The sequence below is a fragment of the Dermacentor albipictus genome, chromosome 8, assembly GCF_038994185.2.
Source record: "Dermacentor albipictus isolate Rhodes 1998 colony chromosome 8, USDA_Dalb.pri_finalv2, whole genome shotgun sequence".
NCBI classification, from domain to species: Eukaryota; Metazoa; Arthropoda; class Arachnida; order Ixodida; family Ixodidae; genus Dermacentor; species Dermacentor albipictus.
Genome location: NC_091828.1, coordinates 101457508 through 101476451, shown reverse-complemented (window position 1 = coordinate 101476451; position 18944 = coordinate 101457508). Strand labels below are relative to the sequence as shown.

At 44.6% G+C, this 18944-nt stretch overlaps 2 protein-coding genes and 1 long non-coding RNA gene across 9 annotated transcripts in view; 1 reads left to right on the top strand and 2 right to left on the bottom strand.

Annotated features, from left to right (window-relative positions):
• The window catches only part of LOC135913747 (uncharacterized), a 41123-nt gene extending 25544 nt beyond the window's left edge, over positions 1 to 15579 (top strand). The window contains exons 1-4 of one of the 3 annotated variants that reach the window (XR_010568104.2): positions 10812 to 11009; positions 12048 to 12282; positions 13721 to 13795; positions 13866 to 15579. This is a non-coding gene — a long non-coding RNA (uncharacterized lncRNA). Of the gene's footprint in view, positions 1 to 10811; positions 11010 to 12047; positions 12283 to 13720 lie in introns of those variants that run through there. The other 2 variants (XR_010568102.2, XR_010568103.1) reach the window with 2 other exon arrangements.
• LOC139048914 (gastrula zinc finger protein XlCGF57.1-like) overlaps positions 1 to 18944 on the bottom strand; it is a 74905-nt gene that overhangs the window by 5455 nt on the left and 50506 nt on the right. Inside the window, exon 3 of one of the 2 annotated variants that reach the window (XM_070523861.1) lies at positions 15709 to 18869. The exons of the other annotated variant lie outside the window; for it this stretch is intronic. Coding sequence (XP_070379962.1) covers positions 17722 to 18869 — 1148 coding nt within the window. The 3' untranslated portion in view covers positions 15709 to 17721. Of the gene's footprint in view, positions 1 to 15708; positions 18870 to 18944 lie in introns of those variants that run through there. 2 annotated transcript variants of the gene reach the window in all.
• LOC139046743 (gastrula zinc finger protein XlCGF57.1-like) overlaps positions 1 to 18944 on the bottom strand; it is a 65239-nt gene that overhangs the window by 29116 nt on the left and 17179 nt on the right. For 3 of the 4 annotated variants that reach the window (XM_070523859.1, XM_070523858.1, XM_070523856.1), the window contains exon 3: positions 5128 to 5334. In XM_070523859.1, the coding sequence (XP_070379960.1) occupies positions 5128 to 5334 (207 nt within the window). Of the gene's footprint in view, positions 1 to 5127; positions 5335 to 10178; positions 10226 to 18944 lie in introns of those variants that run through there. The other variant, XM_070523860.1, reaches the window with a different exon arrangement.

Below are 18944 nucleotides of genomic sequence, written 5' to 3'. Positions count from 1 at the left end.
AAGCAGAACTTGCAGCAACCAAAAGCTGCTGAATCCGAACTTAGGGGGAAGGAGTGTTCTGTACCGATTCTGGCCGCTGAGTGCAGCGGATGACGTATCTTCGTCAGTTTACCCATGTGTTGAAGAGCGCCCTCTCCTGGCCTCAAGCATGTATATATTGTAGCGGTTATCAAGTTCCCGCTGTTCTGTGTTTGTTGTGACGGCAATAAAAGGTTATTGCCGATACGCCTTGTCGCAATGGTGCCTCGCGATACAACCCACGCAGCAACATAACAGGTCTCTTCTTGATTACGTGCCTTACTCTGGCCACATTTTCTTAAGTTGAGAGAGAGAGTGAAGAGCCAGGTAAAACGTACTGTATTTTTCCACATAAAACCCACCGACACATATAACTAGGCCCCTTTTCAGGAAAGCCCAGAAAAATATGTGTAATACCTCTGGGAGATTAAAAAGATTCGCAGAGACACTTAAGACTGCTTAGGTGAGGGAATGCGAAAGCATTTTAGTCCCTTTCATAAAATGTTCTTTTTTTTCCACGCATTGTGAGGCCACGCATTGAAGAGGCCACGCATTGAAGAGGCCGGCATGGGTGCATTGCGAGTCTGAATGGAGAGCGCAGCATACATCCTGTGCGCATATGGCAGGCAACGACTAATAAACATTTGCAGCCATCGGAATTGTAATTTCGACGATACAGAACACCATCCTGTAACTCAGAATGAGAAGCTTGGCGGGGGATAGCGCGTGAAGGGCGTGTTGTTGAAGTGTCAGAAATGCTATCCATAAGTGCCGCAATCTTTTAAAGTCGATAACCAGCATAGAGCATGGTGATCTGTAACGACGTCGAAGGGGCAGCCGTACAGGTAGAGTTGAAATTTTCCAACCCTACCTGAAGAAGGGCACACACATTATAATATACAGATGATGAAGAAGTGCACAATAAATGCCAACATTAACTGACGGACGTTAACGGACGCTGACGCCCTTTCTCGCTCACCGGTCTCCGCTGACTGCGCTTGCCTATCCGCCCTTGAGCCCACAGTTCCATCTCATGCACTGCGCAACATGCCGTCGGAGCAGCGCAAGGATCCCTGGATCAGTGCTCTCATCAGCATCCTTTCTGATCCATCCACCTCATCACCATCACGCGCTCTTCGCCGCCAGGCTACTCACTTCTGCATTCGCGACGGCCTTCTTTATCGTCGTAATTACCTCTCTGGCGGTCGCAAGTGGCTTCTCGTGATAGCCCGCCATCTCCGTGACCTTATCTGCGACGCTTTCCACGCAGACCCTCAGTGCGCACATGCCAGCCTCTTCAAGACCTATGCTCGACTACGCATCCGATTTTATTGGCGCGGCACGTATAACTACGTCAGAAAGTTCATTCGCTCCTGCGCTCAGTGCCAACGCCGAAAATTACCTCCCGGACAAGTCTACCCGTCACAACCCCTTCCCTGCCCTCGTCGGCCTTTTGATCGTGTTGGTATAGACATCTATGGACCGCTACCCTCCACTCCAACAGGCAACCGCTGGATTATTGTTGCAGTGAATCACTTGACCCGCTATGCTGAAACAGCTGCTCTGCCAACTGCCACCGCCCGCGACGTTGCCTGGTTTCTGTTACGACATTTCATTCTTCGCCACGGTGCCCCTCGCGAACTTCTGAGCGATAGAGGCTGCGCGTTTCTTTCCGATGCTTTGAAGGCACTACTCGACGAATGCCGAATCTTCACCGCATCAGTACAGCGTGCCATCCGCAAACTAACGGCATGACCGAGCGCTTCAACCGTACTCTTGGCGATATGCTCTCCATGTACGTCGCCTCTGATCATTCAAACTGGGACCAAGTTCTCCCTTTCGTGACGTATGCGTACAATACTGCGACCCAAACAACTACTGGTTTTTCCCCTTACTTTCTCCTATACGGACGAGAACCTTCTTCTACGCTCGATACCATTCTGTCATATACACCTGACGTGACCGAAAGTACTCCGCTATCTGAAGCTGCTCGTCATGCCGAGGAATGCCGCCAGCTTGCCCACTCTTTTTCCGCCTAGGACCAGTGGCAGCAGCAATCCCGTCAATCTGCCGGCCGTTCTGCACCAACTTTTTTGCCTGGCTCTCTCGTATGGCTTCGGGTACCCGCTACTACACCCGGCCTCTCCTCAAAACTTGTCGCAAAGTACCTAGGACCCTACCGCGTTCTCGAGCAAAAGTCCTCCATCACTTACATCGTAGAGCCCCTCACGCCATTGACGGACCTACGCCATCGCGGCCGTGAACTTGTCCACGTCTCTCGCATTAAGCCGTACTACGACCCAATAGTAGCATCTTCGCCTTAAGCCGCCAGGACGGCGCCTTTTTCTGCGGAGGGCGATTGTAACGAAGAAGAATAGCCGCCTGCGCCACAGCACCATCGCTACCGGCATGAGCTCGTGGTTGCTGTCTTTCGCCGAACGCTTGTGACAGCTACCCGTTCGCGACCGTTGCTAATAAATCTCTTAGCACAACTACAGAGAATTGGTTGTTTAAGCAGCTGAGCCTATCATTGCAGAATGCATCTAAAGCAAACCACAGTGTACATTAGAGGCAATACGAATAGTACAAATCACCATATGCAACTGACAGGCGCCGACAGAAATGACAGCGTGAAGCCTTGTGGGAGGGTGCAGCAAGTGGTGCCTGCTACAGAGGTTGTAACGGAAATGGTAGTTCTGAACTGGCATGCGAGATACATGCAACACAAGTTTGAGGTGGCAGAAAAACAAAATGATGGCGATGTTGTATGCTAGGGTTGAGGATTGGGCGAGTTCGTATTGCATTCCATAACTGGTACAGCGCAACATACAAAGGAAGAAACAAGCCGAGCCGGCCAGATAAAGGAACAGAGCGCTGACTTCCAAATGGTTTATTAGCGAGTTGCATGAAATATATACCTACAAGAAAGCATCAGGACAAGTCATCACAATACCTCACAAAACGTCACACTGATAGAAGGCTACACCATTATGGGTCACAGAATGCGTAATTTCGTCATGCAAGGTTAAACTAATCAAGAAATCTTGCTTCCTGTGAAAATAGGGACAAAAATGGCGCGCTAATGCACATGCTGCCTACCCTTGCTATGAGATCAGCTTCAATTGTCTCCCACGCACGTAAGTTGTGATCGGTGCTTTTTTAGTACTTCACACTGACAAACATTCGGTTTACATCCGCAGTCGCAACAGTGAATTCCTACGTGTCCCTGTATAGCCCGGTGCACATTGCAATAAACCAGTTGGAAGTCAGCACTCTGTTCCTTTATCTGGCCAGCTCGGCTTGTTTCTTCCTTTGTATGTTGCGTTGCACCAGTTCTAGGATGTTGTTTGCATTTCTGGAAGCCTTTGAGTTGCGATTTAGAGAGAGAGTCTGGAAAATCGAACGATAATGGTATGAAACACTAAAAACTTTGGTCGTTGTTACACGATGACCCTATGGAACTGTTGTGGTACCATGGCAGAGTTCTAAAACTCAGTCAGCGAATTTATCATTTTTACGCTGTGACAAAGAACAGATACGAATTTTACGTAGTGCTAGTAAAGATTATGTAAGCCATTTCGCAAATCTTATGCTCCAACAGCATGCAATTGAATTACCAAGGAGAGGCTGGGCCTGGGTGAGGTGTTGGAAAATGCCTTTAGCACATGCTTCCTCGGTTTGCCATCTATACTGTGAATCAAAATATGGAAGTTTTCCTGTTTGTAGTAGTCAAAATAGAGAATCATCATTTCTGTTGTTCCTGTGGCCAACACGGCAACTTTGCAAGTGCCTTAATATAGCTATGGATGCAAAAATATCACCTCCAGGTTTGACTTCATTATTGCATTTGCAAACAATGCGACAACATAGGTGGAAGTGTACAGCAGTATTGCGGCAGTGCACCGCCCGGTTTCTGTGAACACAATTAGAAACAGTGTAAATGTCGATTTTAACTGGAAACTTTGATGCTCAACGGTTACCCTGTTGACAGTGAATGTGAAGACACTGTGGCAGGATTTCTCTGTGAGCACTGTGCATGAGTTCTACTGATGAACGCAGATTGAATTCATTGCAAAGGCATTTCAGTTTCCTCACTAGTGTCTCGCTTCTCAAAGTGAAAAAGCTTCACCTTTCACATCGGCAAACGTGGATGAGGTTTTTAGCACCTTGTAACAAGAGTACTGCAAAACAACAAATGTCCTCTGAGATAAACTTGTGGTACAGAAGAGGCCACATAGACCACTGGAGTCTGAAAACACTGTTAAAAAAAACTGAAGCTGCCATCGAATGCAGAGGATCAAAACGACTATGCCCAGCAGTCACCAGAAAAGACCTACACGTCGGCTGAAGTGATAGCTGGCGTGCACCTCAGATGCCCAATACTTGCTGCTCATTGCCTGATGGCAGTGTTGCGCATGCCTAGTATTGCTTGGTAATGTGCTGCGGGAATGTTGTGACTTAAAGCTGTCTCAGAACGAGAATCCCGACAGTTCCAGTGTGGTTCTCACCTCTCTCAGTGAATGAGCATATTGATAAAACAAACTATGTAGTTAACTGCATCAAAGAATTTTGTTTGAATTTAATTTACCACAAACACAGGGGTCAACTTACATTCTGCATTGGTATATATTCCCGTTTTACACTAATACACCGGCTTAGGCATAACTAAGAGACTCACACGGTTTAACATCATCGTAAGGGCTACAGCAACACCAGGCAAAAGGGCTCTGGATTAAGCTCTACCACCTAAGGTGCTTCAGTGTGCTCAATAGAGCAGTATTTTTGCGTTTTGCCCCCAATCAGAATGCAGACAAGAATCACAAACCAACTACTAGGTCCTCGGCAGCATAATGTGATATGAAGTGCTGTGTCAAACATGATTCGTTCTTTTTATGTTACGTCATAGGCAAGCAGCCTATATATCTAGATCGCTGTCGCTGAAATAAAACAGTGCGGTACGTGCTCTTGGATCGTCTCCGTCACTCTGTCACCCGCTACAACATAATGTCATACACACTTGAGCAACTCGTACCAAGTAGGCAAACTTGGCTATTTACCACAAACTCACTCAAACAAGCAAATGCAAGAGAAGTGCCGGTCACTGCCCACCTGTGGTGGCGCTTGACTGATCCACAGTCTCCGTGGTCTGCACGCTCCTCGACTCGCTGCCTGCCCTCAAGGTGCACCCAACAGACTTGTCAGCCACAGGCGAGCAGCACTGCGTGCCAACCTCAACCTGACCGATGGCCTCTGTAGGGGAGTGGCATACCATTTTGGCAGCGATACTTTCAGCTAGGCTCACCGCGTTTGTGAGGCCTGCAAAACATAATTGGAGTTACTGCAGTCCTGTTACAGCACAGAGAACGTTAGAATAAAGGTGGATAAGAAAGAGCCACACGAAACAGCATTTGCAGCACTATCAGCGCATATGTATGTGTCAGGGGCGTAGCCAGGGGGGGGGCTTATGGGGCTTCAGCCCCCCCCGACATTTTTTCGTGCTGTCCATGCACCGCCGACCAAAGCGACCCCCGGCGCCGGAAATCACTCTGAATTTTGTCTAGAATGTCTTTTTGACGCTCGAAAAGACATTTAACCGCGAAGATTGCGAACTCGGGCTGGATTTCGTGGCAACGCCCATACACCGGCAGTCACATAACGCCAAGCAGTCCCATCCGAGCACAAAGTTTCAAGGGCGCTTTGGTGGTGAGCGGGCTCGCCGCGGCATCTCACTGAGGCCACGGAATCTATGGAGCGCATGGATATCAATTGCGAAACTTTATGGGTATAAATCTCATAAGCTCTTGACGTGAAACGTGCATTGACATTTCCAAAGTTGGGCTTTAAATTTTCAATTGTGGAACTTTGTGGGTTTAATGTTGTTATAAACATTTGACGCCAAAGGTCCACTGACTTTTCTAAAGTCTTACATGGGAACATACAACGAGACAAGCCAAATCAACACACTAGCAGACGAGTTTACAAAGCACGCAGCGAGGTCCAATGAGACGATGCGTTGGGGTGGTTCATTTGTGCCGTCATGTCACATAAAAAAATATCAACGTTTTTTTTAACCTACGCCAGAACATCCATGTCAAGACACTAAAGCCAGCCAAAGTAACTACGTTCTTATTTATTTTTTCTACTTTGACTTTTATTCGCCGAGGACACATTGAGCCCCTTCAATTTTTTTTTGTTCTCGCTACCCTACCCGCGGGCTGCCAGAGCGAGCCAGAGCGCATATGTTTTTCTTGTATGGCTCCGACCACCGCGCGGTGCACTTCGGTGGGCGTTCGGTTTGCTCAGGCCGAGTGGATTTTCACCTGACAGAGTTTTGGACGCTTTCTGGCTAGCAGACGAGAAAAAAAAAACAATGGTCGCTCACCGCCATCACTGTGGGCACTCGAAGGATTGCACCGCGTTCCTTGAGCGGAACCTTTCCGGAAAGTCTTGTTTCGCCGGTGTAGGATACTGAGCAGTATGCGTATGGTTCTCAGTGGGCCAATCGTCTCATGTTTTCTTCGGTATTAATTCCGCAGCCTAATTAGTGCCCGATGTAGGCATTCGATTCTGGCCAACATAGTTTCCTATGCGTTCTTTTTTTTCATTTCGGACGTGCCTCCGCCCCACAGAAAAAAATACATTGTTGCGGCACAGCGAATTGTCGCATGGTGAAAGTTCGATTTTGATACTTCTTTTGCGGAAAGTAACGGGCGACGGGACGCTTCAGTTTCCGGATACGTTTATTATATTATTGCGAAATCAATTATATGGACACTCCAGGCGCATTCCTGCCGTGGCCGTTGCCCTCATGTTTCGTATAAAGTCCAAGGGTGATAACATCGTCACCACGCGCTGCATTCTGTATGTGCGAGTGAAAGCGTAGGAGGGGAGGTGGAATGGGTGAGCCGACGATGGTGGCCCAGTCTTATGCGCGCAAAGGAGAAAAGCGGGGAGCAAGCGCGCCGCCTTCCGTCGCGCGCAATCCATCGGGGGGAGTGGATGGAATGGGGGCGGAATCTAGGATTCTGTGAATCTATGATTGTGCAACATGTTAATTTGCCTTGTTTGACACATTACATACAGTTACTTTTTCTTACATACATAGACTCATTGGAGACTTATACGTATACTTAAATATCTTGTTGCGAGGTTTTGTGTATACATGCCGTGAACTTTGTTTCCAGTGGCACTTTTTTGTCCTTTATCAAGCCATATTTTCGCATTTGTATACCCCATTGTATCTGCATTTTAATGTACGAAGGCGAGTCAAATGAAAGTGAGCCTACCCTAACCGCAATATAATGGTTCGGTTCATACGGTTCATGCTGCGAGGCATGCGCGTAGGAGAACGGCATGTCTCATTTACAAAAGTGACACGCAGGTGTGAAGATAACTGTTCTTTAATGCTCTCATACAATGGGTTGAATATGGTTGCGTCACATAATGTACTCTTCAAAAGTTGAACAGCTCGGTGTCGCGAAGTTTTTGACAGCTAAAGGTGTTTCCAAAACAGAAATTAATCGCCGTATGGCTGCCGTTTACGTTGAACACGGCATTTCATTGACCACTGTGAAGAGTTGGAGCAAACGGTTTAAAGGACGTTGTAAAGACATTCCAAGACCGGGCCAAAACCATCGTGCAATCACCCCCCACACAATTTCAAAGGTTGATGAACTGATGAAACAAGAACGGAGGATAAGCATCGATGAACTGGCAGACCGTCTGAACATCAGTCACGGTTTGGTTCACGCCATAATTCATGAGCTTCTCGGTTATCGGCTCTTTGGTGCGCAATGGATCCCCATGATTTTGATCCATAGCGAGAAGACGGAGAAGTTTCGCGCTGCCTTGACTCATCTGATCGGATATCACAATGAGGATGACGACTTCTTGTTTGCATTTGTGATCGGGGACGAACCTTGGTGCCACTACTACGAGCCTTAAACACGACGGCAAAGCTTACAGTGGAAACATTCGAATTCACCATGCCCAAAGAACGCAAAGGCCATCATTTCCGCTGGAAAGGTGTTGTTGACTTTTTTTCGGTCGTCAGGGTCCATTACTGATAGAATTTGCTAAATCTTGAGGGGCTATCAATTGTTTCCGATATTGTGAAACGCCAGAACGGCAGTATGTCGCAATCAAGAACGAACAACGTGGAAAATTGATGAATTGGGTCATCTTGTTCCACAACAATGCCTGTCCCCACGTCGCTTATGTGGTTAATACAAAACTGGCGAAGTTCAAGTGGGAAATGCTGCAGCATCCGCCATACAGCTCAGACCTGTCACCTTGCGACTTCTCCATTTTGGGGCAACCGAAAAAACAGCGCAAGGGAACCAGATACATACTTTTTGAAGCAGCAACCCAAGGAGTTTTATAAGACGGGAATCACGCGACTCGTTAGTCAATGGGACAAATGTCTAAATTCTCATGAAGACTACTTTTAAATAAATTACCCCGTTGTTGGCTCACATTCATTTGACTTGCCCTCGTATATCTTGCAGAATTCCTGCTTTTTATACGTTCCCTCTGTTGCGACTATGATCTCGGTGCAATTACTCACGATACACGACCGGCCAGCTGCTCCTGCGTAATACATTAAAACAAATTACAGCGTCATTGAGATTTTTCACTGGCCATTGCATATATACAAGAATGTAAGTATTGCTCTTGAATGACAAAGTTGCGTTAACATATTTGTCCTCAACTTGTTCAGTTCATTGCTTTTTAATTTTTGATATCAGTGGCATGCATTGCTTTCCTGGTTTCGAACTGATATAGTTCTAAAGTTCGTGTGATATTTTCTTTACTTAAATAGACAAAAATATGGAAGCACTGATATCAGTTATTTTGGGCAAAATGTTTGGCACATACGAGTATATTCTTTTATGAAAAAATATATATTTTATTGTTTTGACTGTGCGTAGCGTTCAAGAATTCGTTTGCAGCATCTTTGGCATTGACAATGCAGTTACTATTCATGGATTTGACCCCTTGACAAATTGTTTAAGAGGAAGCTTTAGCTCGGGCCCAGTCCGACGCGGCCTATTCAAATACTTGTAAAACGCAGAAACGCTTTTCTTAGATAATCCTTCTAATCGCTTTTGTTGAAATTCATTGCATTTGAGAGAGAAAGCTAAATCCTAGTTCTGTTGGAAACACAACTTCGATTTAGGGCCTGAATTTTGTTTAAAATATTTTGAAAAATTGGAAAGTTTGAAAAAATAGAAGCACGACTTTTACAACCTAATAGCTATGCATGAAGAACAGACATTGTGGTTCTGTAAACGGCATCTATTATAACAGTCAAAGCGGACAAGTTTGCTATGGCAATTTGTATCCTACGTGAATTGGTTACGTGGTGTAGAAGGGCTCTGCATAAGCCGTATTTCCACAATACTAAATTTTTTTTTTTAGATTCATGTGTAACATATCCATTTTGTCCGCTGTAGATTTAGTATTAGATGCAATTCACAGAATTGTGATATCATTTTTCATTGTTGAGTCACGGAGTTTTAAACTTGATAGTTTCGTTTTCTGAAAATTTTTGATTTGGCCAATTTTTAATAAACAATTGACCACCTAAATGAAAAATTCAAAACCAGTAGTCACTAGAATTAAACGTTTTCTTTTAAATGCAACAAACCTCCTCAAATTTAGTGAAGTGGTTGCAGGGAAAAACGAATTCCCCTTCTACATGTATTTAAATAGGAGCACCCGAGCTAAAGCTTCCTCGACTACGCCACTGGCCCCATATATATATATATATATATATATATATATATATATATATATATATATATATATATATATATATATATATATATATGGAGTCAGTGGCGTAGCCCCCCCCGAACCAAACTTCTGGCTACGCCACTGGTATGTGTTGGCACGTAGGAGGTGCCACCTTTTTCTACATCGCTACTTAACACACGCGTGTTGCACATTGCTAACAGTGACACTCTATTGTCTCAACTAAGGACAGCGCAAAGGAACTGCAGCAGTGCTTATTGAAGGCACGAATAGGTGGATCTGCGACTTATGCGACACGGCGGCAACTGTTGCGCGCTAGCTCGCATTTTGAGACCGTCTTATACAGCACGAATTCGCAATCTTTCTGACAAGTGTCAGCAAATGAACAGGTAATCGTACAATACCATCGTACAAAACTCGTAGAAGTACTCTCACCCAAAGCACCTCCATACTGCTTTACTCTCACCTTTCTTACAGATGCGTTGCGTTAGCACATTGGAGAAAGGAAACTGTACCTTCCACAATGGTGGTGGGATAGGTGTTCTGTGGTGGTGGTACCACAGAACACCTATGGTCTGACTATGGTCTGGTCCTATGGTCTGGTCGGACAGTGTAGTATGGTCCTATGGTCTGGTCGGACAGTGCAGCCAGCTACAACAACAACAGTAACGAAGAATAAGCATGTGCTTGCAGCGGTAAAGCTAGAGCATTTTGAATTTTGAAAGAAAAGAAATAGAAGCTAAACCGTTGATAGATAAAAGTTTAGCCCATAGAGTTTCCTACAAGAAAACTCTATGGTTCAGCCAAATAAAGGAGGCTATGGTTCAGCCATAGAGCTTCATATGAGGAAAATGTGGCGCTGCGATCGTTCAACCATCATAGAATCACGGTCGTGATGAGAATGATGGGAAGTACAGGCTTCGGATTGGCATTCTGTTGACTGGCGAACTCATAGAGTCAGTATAACCAACTCTAGAGGAAAAGCTGGCCCGAAAAAGTGGGAACCGCTACGTTCCCGCTAGGGCGCCGCCCTGTTGCTACTTGTCAAGCGCAGTTACTATTGAAATCGCTGAAAACAAGTACATGGAACCTTATGCTTTGTCATTTAAGAATACATACCTCATGGCTTTATGAAGGTGATGCGTTAAGTTTACGGAAAGCGCTTGCTAAGTCCGTGTACGCATTCGTGCAATTCGACTTCGCCCTGCCATCTGCTAGCCGCCTTGTTAGCTCAGGTACAAAGATGTATTATTGCCTGTGCCTGTCTATCGTTCTATGTACCGCGTTGAAACCAGAGGAATAAATGTGCTCAAGCGAGTGAAGCGGATGCCGATACGGTCATCCGCAAAAACATTTTTCTTACATTTACACAGTGGAACGCTTCCAGTGAAGCCATGGCTAAGAGAAAGGGGAATCTTTGTGCCGTGGTCTGTAAACTGCTCAAGATGCAAGCAACCAGAGACGATTGAGCATATCTTTCTTGATTGTTCAGATGCAATGTTCTTGTGGGACATCCTACAAAGAACGTTGAAAAAGGAATTACCGATAACACCGTACGGCATCCGCTTCATGCCAACTGAGAACGCAGATATGCCATGTGACATGTTTATGGCAAAATGTTTACATAGCCTGCGGTAAACAAGAATGGATGAGCGTCATGAGAGGCTTGTTATTCATCCTGCGAGAGAGCATTTCATTGAAAGCGTGCTATATCTGCGTGAAGCTTATAAAACAAGAGCAGAAACACCCGAATGGATGCATATATTGGATGACCTAGCGGCAATCAAGTGTTTTTAACTATTCGCAAGGGCCCAAGACGGTCATTGCTTTCACCATTATGAAGTGTATCTGTTTATGCCGTATGTGTACGTCGAAGACCGGCAATAAAGAAAAAAAAAAAGCCTGGTTAGCTTAGATGGTAGAGCGACTGCCCCGGAAAGGCGGTGGTTCCGGGTTCGTGTCCCGGACCGACCAGGACAAATTTTTCTTCAACTCTGAGGCTTTTCTTTCGAGGAACTCGTATGGGTTTACTTTGTAGCAATCGCTAGGAATGGGTGGATGTCTGATTTTCCCTTTATTAATGCAATAAAGGGTGACGCGAATTTCGGTTTCGGATCTGTTTCTTGAGATGCGTAGTAGTTTCGCACAGTTTCACATGCGATCGCGCGTCAACATCTAACGCGAGTAGACAGCTTCTGTCATGCATCAAAATCGCTTGAGAAGCGTCACAGTAGAGCATTTTTTTTAATGCGAAACGGTGTTTTTATTTGCAGGTTTCCCTACAGTAGGAAATTGCTGGGCAGGCGGACCAGCGCACCGGAATCGTACTGGCGAATTCGACAAGCAAGTTATAGAATCTGTTTAATTGTTGCACTTCGAACAACTGTGCCCAATTATGCTTCTACAAAGGCCACAGCAGAAAAACCGCCTGATGCTGAGTATTTCTGTGCCACGAAGCAATCAATTAAGAGGAGAGTGCCTAATACGGACAAAATCGAGTGCATGAACGTAAGCGTTTTATTAACTGTGCAATATTTTCAACACTTCTTTGCCTGCCATTTCATGGCGCATATTATTTCTGGTCACGCAGAGAATCTATTTGCATGATCGACTCCGGGCTTGTGGCACTGTTCACTGGCACTTGATGCTGAGTCTTTCACATATGTATCGATTAACTGCAGATATGCACATCAGATCCTTGCGAGCATTTTCAAAATTCAATTATTTTAGACACCAGGCACATATATGCAATACTGACATAATATAAAATACCCTAGCTGGGACACATTTTTGTTGAGTGTACCCGCAGGTAAAACAGGTAGATCATGTGGACAGCTCATTTTCCTTAAATCAGTGTGTACAAGGGGTATGCAAAAATAACTTTTTTTCTCGCGCACCGATTATTTTGCTGTATAAGCAAGAGAACCCACCACGTTAGTGTAACATATGTTGTACATTACACTAATATGTGCTTTGATTTACCAAGTGAGATTAGTTACACTTTTATGGCTCATTCAGTCAAATCACACTGAAAGCTGGATTCATCACTCTTCTATTGGATATTGCACATTTTTAATGAAACATGTTCCCCTGTTATGCAGATATGCAATGGCAAGCCCTTTTGTGTGCTCCAAAGGCAAAATTTAGGCTCTACATTAAAGAAGACGTTTCTAGTCAGAAATAACAAACAAGAATGGTGAATAGATAGTATCAGAAGCCCAAGGTAGAAAAATTATTAGAAGTGCTGAATGATTTTAAGGAAAGAATGGTATTTGAAAATGCAAGACTCTTTAGTGGACGTCAAGCAAGTCCATATAGGTAGAATACTCTGCAAAATTATGCGAGCGATGGGATGGCAAACAATGGGTCAGAAAATTAATTTTTCTGCAAAACAAAAGCTGATGACTGTCATTACATAAGTCACTTTAGCATCATGAGACTGCTGCTTGATAAATTCAGAAACAAACAAAAAGAGACACGAAAAAATTTAAAAACAAACAATTTATTGATGCTCTCTCCACACTGGAATACATAAAAAGAAACGGATCACATCTAACGTGGACATCTCAGACGCCTTGTGAAACACTAAAGGAAAAATTCAGTTTCGAGCTATGGCACTTGCCCCATAGATGTGCAGGGCCTTGCACCAATAGCGATAGTTACCCCTGCATTTAGAAATTGAAAGCATTCATGCAGACAAGGATGATTCTTTATATTCTTGGCTACCACTTCAAATGCTTCCACCCAGTGTTACAATGCTGCACACAGCCATACTAAGGATCTCGCAGCAACACCTACAGGTAAAAAGCAAAAGCAGTCAAAGCGCTGGTGTATTCTGGACACCCGTGTTACAAAACTTTTAGGCAGGAAGAGTGCAAGAAGCAGACATAAGAACTGCATTTATTTCCATAATTCCCCATTTGAATTACCTCTTCTTTCTGCTTAGACAATGCCTACGCCTAGCCACAGCAGCTCCTTCATGCAGACTCCGCAAGCCAAGAGGCCGTGGAGGCAAATGCAGGTAAGAGGCAGAAAGCAATAGCACCGGTATTGACATTAATCTAATTTCGTTCTTTTTTTTTTACATTTAGGACGCCAGCACACCTAGAACAGCCACCTTGACTGCAGGTGTGTCGCCCTAGCCACCAAAGAAACTTTTGAGGGAAAGTGACAGGCAATGTCAACAGCCACTTCTCCATGTAAACGATACTCTTTCTCTCAGATGACACCTACGCCTCGCCACGCCAGCTCATCTGTGCAGACTCCCCCAACAATGATGCCGCAGAGGCACGTGCATGTCAGAGGCAAGAAGCAGTGGCACTGGTGTCGATATTCACCCAATTTCTTTCTTTTTCTTACATTGAGGAAGCCAGCACACCTCGAACAGCCACCTCGACTGCGGGTGTGTCATCAGATTCCTGTTGTGCATATGTTCATAATAAACATCAGTAAACTTGAACTTGATAATAAACTTGAAGGCAAATGAGACATCGGTGCATTACCTTTTTGAACATTTAGTGTACACATACAATATATGTTATACCTTGCAATGCTACAGAGCGTATTTTGAAGCTTCCCTCTGCATTTTGCACTTTCAATACATATGTATTGTGTGGCCCTCAATGCAGTTAATGTTGTAGCAGCTGCTTTGTCTGTGTATTGCACATTGGATTAAGCTTGTGATATCCACATGTGCAACAGGCCGATACTTCTCTCACATATACCAAATAAGGCTCTGTGTAGTTCTCAGTGTTACAATAAAAAATAAAATTAAACAATCCCTTCGTGCAATTGTGTTTGTTACAGCGATTCCTATGACGTTTATTGACAAGTTGAGAACTTGAACTGGTACATCCGTCATGGGAAGGAATTGTATGTATACATATAGCGAAAAAAGGGGGTATGTGTGTGTGATGATGTTTTGACAAGTTCTGTTGGTTAAAGCAATACATGCCAGTTTAGCTCTTGTCACTATCAATATGCATTACCGCAATACAGAGGATGCCTCGCTATAGCACACGTCCTCCGTAGTTAGCCGAGACCCTAGGTGACAGGTTCACCCTTGCCGCCTTTAGCTTATCTCTGGAAAACACAGTGTATTGCGGTGAAACATACTACAGCACATTTATCAGTTTAGAATGCAAATACCTTTGCCTTCTGCTTTTGTGATACACTAGGTATAATGAGGACATATTCACTACTAAAAACATCCATACTGAAATGAAGAACACTGATGTCAGCATGTGTGATGTTTTATCCTTTTCTTTTGTTGTGTACGTCATACTGCCATTATTAAATTTTCCTCTAATTTGAAAGGTGCCGACGTGCATAACATCACATTGCAAGGAGTCTGTGTAATTAGTGTTCAAAGACCAGTGTGATGGCTTTTCTGAAGAGAGGTTGGGGTTAAGCTGCTGTTAATATTTTTTTTAGAAGGGTAGTTTTCCATGAAGAAATCGCATATCAGAAAACAGACCTGTGGTATGCTGGGTTTGAGCATGTAATGGTGGAAATGATGCAGAATACATTATTATATTTTTTTTTTGCCTGAAACCAAGAACTAGCTGAAATATGTGAAATATCTTAAATAGCATCCATGAGCAACTGCAAGCTGCGCACACCTAGACTCGAAACACAATTCTCTTGCTTCAGTCCAAGGAGGTTTTTGCTGCTTTGTTGAAACCTCAAGTACATTCTCAGTGGCACAGTAATTTCTGTCTACCTTTCGCTCAAGTGTGCCCTATACATAAGAGCGATTTATACTTGCAACTGGGCAGCAGCCTTACCTTGGCAAACCAGTGGGAGGACATATTTTCTAAAACTATGTGACGCATAGCATTACGAGTCTGAGCAGAGAAGTGTGAATACAATAAAATGCTAAAATCACTGCATTACATGCTGTCACGACAGTACTAAATTAACAAGAACAGACAATGAACACTCAAAAAACACAGGCATTTATTTGTGCTCTGATGCCAAGTAAACTCTTTAAATAAGTACTTATTTGTGAAAAAAAGCACAAATAGAACAATATCAGATGAGCCAACATCACACAAAGGAGAATCTAGAGGCAACAAATATATGAGCCTAACAGAAAAAGTTCGTTTGCAAAAAAAAAAAACAATACTAAAAGAATTAGTCGCACAGATGTAGGAAAAATTCACAAATGTACAGCCAATAAAGATATCGCACATTCTACAGCTGCTAGATAGCAACAATGCAAATACAGACAAATCTCGCTTTACAAAACCAGCGATGTAACAAAACATTTGCTTGATTTCACTGTGACATGGTAGAGAGAAAAAATTGGACAAGAACATTGTTCATGTAAGCCTTTTTGTCGCACATTTTTTGTCTTAGTGTGCAGTGGTGTTCAAGAGATTTTCTAAAAGGTGCATTTGCCGACCAAATAATTAAAGTGATAAGACAAACCCAATGTGCAATTTTCAGCAATGGCTTGCACTGAGCACACCACATTTATCAAAAAGTTCTTGGGGAGTTTTATCACACTGTGGGTGATTTACTTGCACTGATAGTACCAGCCAGATGTAGCAAGGAGGATAGATATAGCAGTAAGATCACTGTAGGTATAAACTTGTACCGATCCGTTTTTATATTTGTCAGAAGAGCATGCGTAAGTTTAGCTTTGTTTTCTCCATGCGCTCAAATTTCTGTGTATGGCCTTCTGTGGTGAATTTGTTCGTGACCAGCTGATGACCAGATCTCGGGTATTTTCAGGATGCCTTCCCGTGTTTCACTCAAGTGAAAGTCACATTTTCTGTCAATAAACATTTCCTTCTTTGGTGGCCAGATGTGTCACTATGCTGCTCTGTTGGACCTCTGTTGACACTGGCACAGCGTTGATGCCATCAAAGGATCTTTGGTGGGTACTTGTCAATGCCCACATCCGGTTGTCACACAATACGGTCTGTACAAGGGATGGGCCAGCACGTACACTAGAGGCAGGAATGGCAGAGGCAGAGTAAAGAACGAAGGTGCTGCTTGTGTTCAGGTGGTGGCGTGGTTACAATGGCATCTGTCTAGTCTGTTGTGAAATGTATGCCATCTGCGTTCAGTCACTAGATCATAGAGGCCATGGGTACGCCATGAATAGGCTGAGCAGACTTCACAACTGTGGTGTGCCGACTTTTGCCAACGCACTGCTGCTACTTGTCCATGTCATAACATGAAGTCATGGCAAAGTGGAGGTTGAGCTAAACTTGTTTTCTTTGTAAATCTTGCAATTCTTTAAGAGCGACGTGTTTGTGTGGGTCGATATTAATTATTTCTTTTGCTCTTTGTCTTATGACATGCTGACAATAGATCTAGAGCGAATATGGTGACACAAAGAAACCATTGTAGGGCCTTTTTAAGAGCACATAGGGACACTTGTCCTATATGATGCAGCAGAACACCCTGTAGCATTCTCCATATCTATAGATTCCTAAGTTCAACGCCTCTTGTGCTGTGTCCTCTTATGTCTGCTCAAGTAATCAGCAAGTGCAAAGGAACTGGAGCAGATGGCAGAACAGTAAGGTCAGTCACCTATATGAATGCTCATTTGTTGCTTCACGGCACTCTTCAGCGAGAATTTCATAGTGTATGAAGGGCAACGAAATGGCTCATCGCCTGCATGGGTGTGCAGTTGTTCCTTCATTTTGGACTTGCATGAGAAGCACCGAGAACATGAAGGGCAATGAAATGGCTTCTCGCCTGCATGGGAGTTCCTTCATGCTGGACTTATGCGAGAAGCTTTGAGGGCATGAAGGATACTCAAATGGCTTCTCTCCTGTGTGGGTGTGCAGGTGGTCTTTCAGGTCAGGCTTTTGCGAGAACCTCTGAAGACACAGAGGGCACTGAAATGGCTTCTCCTTTGTGTGGTTTTGCAGGCAGTCTTTCATGCTGGACTTATACGAGAAGCTCCATGGCAGGACACTGCCATGGCTTCTAACGTGTGTGGGTGCGCAAGTGCTTTTTCAAGTAGGGCTTAAGCGCGAAGCTCAGAGGGCATGAAGGGCATTGAAATGGCTTCTCGCCTGTGTGAATGCGCAGGTGTGATGTCATGCTGCACTTATGTGAGAAACTTTGAGGGCATGAAGGACATTGAAATGGCTTCTCACCAGTGTGGGTGCGCATGTGGATTTTCACTTCGCCGCTTCGCGTGAAGCTCCGAGGGCATGAAGTGCATTGAAATGGCTTCTCGCCCGTGTGGGTGCGTAGGTGGACTTTCATGTCATGCCTATCTGCGAATCTCCGAGGGCATGAAGTGCACTGAAATGGCTTCTCACCAGTGTGGATGCGCATGTGGCTTTTCACTTCGGTCTTTCGCGAGAAGCTGTGAAGGCATGAAGGGCACTGAAATGGCTTCTCGCCTGTGTGCGTGCGCAGGTGGACTTTCAGGTTAGGCTTTTGTGCGAAGCTCCGAGGGCATGAAGGGCATTGAAATGGCTTCTCGCCTGTGTGGGTACGTAGGTGGACTTTCATGTGACTCTTTTTTGAGAAGCTCCGAGGGCATGAAGTGCACTGAAATGGCTGCTCACCAGTGTGGGTGCGTATGTGGATTTTCACTTCGCTCCTTTGAGAGAAACTCCAAGGGCATGAAGGGCACTGAAATGGCTTCTCACCAGTGTGGGTGCGCAAGTGGTTTTTCATGCTGGACTTATGTGAGAAGCTTTGAGGGCATGAAGGGCATTGAAATGGCTTCTCGCCTGTGTGGGTGCGTAGGTGGTCTTTCATGCTGGACTTATATGAGAAGGTCCGAAGGCATACAGGGCATTGAAATGGCTTCTCGCCTGTGTGCTTGCGCAGGTGGACTTTCAGGTTGCCCTTTTGTGCGAAGCTCCGAGGGCATGAAGGGCACTGAAATGGCTTCTCACCCATGTGGATGCGCATGTGGCTTTTCAGGAGGCCTCTTTTTGAGAAGCTCTTACAGCACAAATCGCACTTAAACAGACGCTCGCCAGTAGAGACCCTCCCATGTGCTTCCAGACGAAACAGTTTACCAGCCTCATTGTCACAGAAATGGTCTTGTTGGAGGCGTCCCTGCTGTGAATTTTCACTGTTGGCTGTTGATGGAGAAATAGAAGGCCCGGATGCTGTACAAATGAAACAAAAGTAGTATTACGACAAGCAAAAGAGAGAACACAGATACCAAAGCTAATGATGAGCTT